The sequence below is a fragment of the Buceros rhinoceros genome, unplaced genomic scaffold, assembly GCF_000710305.1.
Source record: "Buceros rhinoceros silvestris isolate BGI_N320 unplaced genomic scaffold, ASM71030v1 scaffold4335, whole genome shotgun sequence".
In the NCBI taxonomy this organism is placed as follows: Eukaryota; Metazoa; Chordata; class Aves; order Bucerotiformes; family Bucerotidae; genus Buceros; species Buceros rhinoceros.
This window is the reverse complement of record NW_010410996.1, coordinates 55,058-58,592: the sequence shown is the minus strand read 5'-3', so window position 1 is coordinate 58,592 and position 3,535 is coordinate 55,058. Positions and strand designations below refer to the sequence as shown.

General features: G+C 44.6%; 1 protein-coding gene across 1 annotated transcript in view; it reads right to left on the bottom strand.

The window, feature by feature from the left end:
* The window catches only part of SLC1A2 (solute carrier family 1 (glial high affinity glutamate transporter), member 2), a 27,163-nt gene that overhangs the window by 11,871 nt on the left and 11,757 nt on the right, over nt 1-3,535 (bottom strand). The window contains exon 7 of the mRNA XM_010135801.1: nt 628-822. Coding sequence (XP_010134103.1) covers nt 628-822 — 195 coding nt within the window. The remainder of the gene's footprint in view (nt 1-627; nt 823-3,535) is intronic.

Sequence of the window (3,535 nt, the reverse complement as noted above, 5' to 3'; positions counted from 1 at the left end):
TCCTGAACTTCAATTTCCCTGGTCTCCATTTAGTTTAATATGTGGCATTTCTGAAACGACTGTTTTCAGTCTCAGCAACAAACATGCGTCACACAGGTCTAGATCTGCCTTCATTAGAAGCAGTCCTGAATGTTTGACAGACCTTGGCTTTACTATTTCAGGGGCTGGGGCAGCAAGTAAAGAAATGGAAAATGTGGAACTAGTATAACTGGGCAAGAAAACACAGAATTAGACATCCCTTTGCGGGAGTTTTAGTGTTTAAAAGGGTTTAATAAGAGAAAGGTGGGTGGCTGGAAACTACAGGAAGAAGGCAAACTTGGCAGCCTTCGCTTGTGGTTTCCATTTTAACTATTCAAAATGTTAGGCCTGGTGTCTTCATCAAGTTTTCCATTGTAAATTAACTTTAGCTGCAGCAGTCGTAACTCTGCCATTGTTTTTCATTAGTCACTCTACTTAACAGGTCTTAAAGCTCCATGACGGGAAACAGCTTTCAAACACACTTACCCAGTTTTGATGGGTACTTTTTTGTCCTCCCAGATACACAGCTACTGAGAAGACATCCATCCAACCCAAAGCTTCACGTTTTACAGTCTGCAGAAACAAAACCTGCGAGTATTCTGAACTGACCTCACGGTAACTATCTGGCCTCCATCCAGCTCAATTCCATTCATCTGCGCTATGAAGATGGCAGCCACGGCCTCATAAAGGGCGGTTCCATCCATGTTAATAGTTGCTCCAACGGGAAGAACGAACCTCGTTACGCGCTTATCAATGCCTAGATTTTCCTCAAGACACCGGAATGTGACAGGTAGTGTTCCAGCACTGAAGGAAAGAAAGCAAAAAGGTAGAGAGGATGCGATTACAATGTGATATGTACACATCAGGGAGCAAAGTCAGAAGCTCTGCCATCATCGTTTCCACTTTCTGCTGTGATTCAAGCCTTTTTTAGCCTATTTTTAAATAAAGCCTACATTTAGCTGGAGGTGGGACTGCAGCTAAGACATGAACATGACTTGAAGAAGGGGTAAGAACTTGAGAGAGCGTAGGTCAGTTTCTCAGATTCCTTTATGGATTATTTCTTGCATTTTGATCAGAAAGACAAGTTCCAGGTGTTTTCTGAGGGACAGGTTTCCTATGAGTGTAGGGACAAATCTTAAGTTTGATTGTGAATTTGCTCTGAATGGAGAAATCAGTGTTACATAAGGAATGAAAAAGCCAGGCAAAAAGATGGAAGCCACGGAGTTTCCCAGATGCTGGAGGAGAGGAAAGGATATGAAACCCAGCTGGAGGCTAGGAAAAGATGTGAAAGATGGCTGGAAGAAGGACACAGCTCCTCGCGGAGTATCTTGCCTCTGCGGGAATAATTCAGGCTATTACATTCACTTGCTCAAAACAAAAAACCTTCATCCAAAAATACTGCTGAAAGCAGAACTTACTCTGTTTCCCTGTAGGTGCAAATATCTTCTACTACTTCCACTTCCTGGCAGGCTCAGGCAAAGGACTTGCTGCAACAAGCACGAAACCCAATGCAGGAACGTGGTTTGGTTCCTTACTTTTCTGCGTTACCTCTGAGCTTGAGCCCACCACTAAATGAAGTCGGTTGTTGCCAGAGAAACTGTTCTGAAACGAAAGCTGATCTGGGGAAACCCCTTTTGATTGGTGTTTCAGAGAGGCAGCTGGAGCACATCTGTTGTGGTTTATTTGCTTTTCTTTAGCTGAGTTGGCAGAATTTCTCAGAGGTCTTCACTATTGCACACCACTAATGCTGGTGTCATTGTCCCTACTAAAGTATTAATTTGTTCATAGAAGAGGATTAGACTCGGCAAATTTTCTCAGCATATTGTGCTGGTGCCTTGCAACTTCAGGATCTTTTCAACTCACTCATCCGCTACCACAGAGATGCAGTTGTGTACAAAAAAGTGATCTTTCCATTTTACAGACAATTAAACCACAGAAAAGGGAAATTAAGGAATGACTAAGGTACTTAACCATAAAAGTGTAGTGTCTTAATAAACATCCTGGGTTATCAGGAACCTGCGGCTGACCTATCCCACATGGGATCTATGGAAGAAGGACTGGCAGATGCCTGAATCCCTTCCTAAACGACTCCTCTTGTCCCACATCTATGGAAACACGAATGAGAGGATATGAGCCTCTAGATGCCCACCTTGTGCTCAAGTGACTGGACCACTCTTCGTTCACAGGGCAATTTTTAATTGATAAGTCGATAAGCTAGATTACATGGCACTAATCACTTGTAATCACAATTGATTTTACTGTGGTTCTAATCAAAGGCTTAGTATTCTGTGGGTTTAGCCAAATCAGAGAGAATTCATACTTTCTGAAAACCATGTAGTATATTCTCCTGTAAGTTACTCTAGCAGCTGTATTTATAGCAGAGAGCAGAAAACATCTAGTGAGTCATTAACCAATAACTGCTAGTCTGTTCAAGTCATTTCCAGGATCACTTTTCCTCCTACCACAAAGATATTCCTGTATCTTGTTAAAAGAAAAAAAGAATAGAAAATGTAGTTCACTGACACGCACTGGAACTCAGTCAGGTAAGGTCCTTTCTCCTCCCCTCAGCTTCAGCAACCAGACCGTCAGCACGAGGTCTGCACCAGCCATGGCTTACCAGGCACTGCGCAAATATCGTCCCCCTGCAGCTCTGCCACCACGAGCAAGGACAGCTGGGCAGGCCATGGAGACAAGGTCTCTTCATTAGAAGAGCTACAATACGTAGGTGCCTTCCACGGGTCCTCAGCCTGGCCCAAGAGCTTTAACAGGTCCCTGAACAGGAAGCATTTGCAGCTTCCAGAGGTATCAGCTTAGACTGTGTGATGGTGAAGCCGCTGTCCAGGTGAATCCATATGCTGGAATCACTCAGAACCCCCTACCTTTCCTTATTTTGGTAATTCCAGCAGAAAAACATTACTCCGTGCTAAAAACACTGCACAAGTGTTGTGTATGGACACTAGATTTTGTATTGAAAAATCTAAGTGGAAACTCAAACACTTCAGTCACCAAAAGGAAAGTGGTGGTCTAGTGAAACTCCTGGCCAGACTGTATCTCCTGTCACCCCACACTGTTTATCACAGAGCCACGGAACCGCTGAGGTTGGAAGGCACCTCTGGAGTCCCCTATGCCAACCCCCTGCTCAAGGCAGCTAGGGCAGGTTGCCCAGGACCGTGCCCAGACAGGCTTTGTGTACCTGCCTCCAGGGATGGAGCCTCCACAACTCCTCTGGGCAACCTATGCCAGCATTCGACCACCACCACCACATAAATCACAGTAAGAAGATTTTTCTTGTGCTCAGATGGAATTTCTTGTGTTTCAGTTTGTGCTCACTGCCTCTTGTCCTGTCGCTGGGTACCACTGAAAAGAGTCTTGCTTCATCTTCTCTACACTGTCCCATCAGATATTTATGCATATCAGTAAGGAGCCCCCAGAGCCTCTTGTTCCTCGGGGGAGTAGTGCAGCAGGGTGGTTTGGGCTGACCCAAAGGCAGATGAATTACGGTTCTTTCAAGGCATTC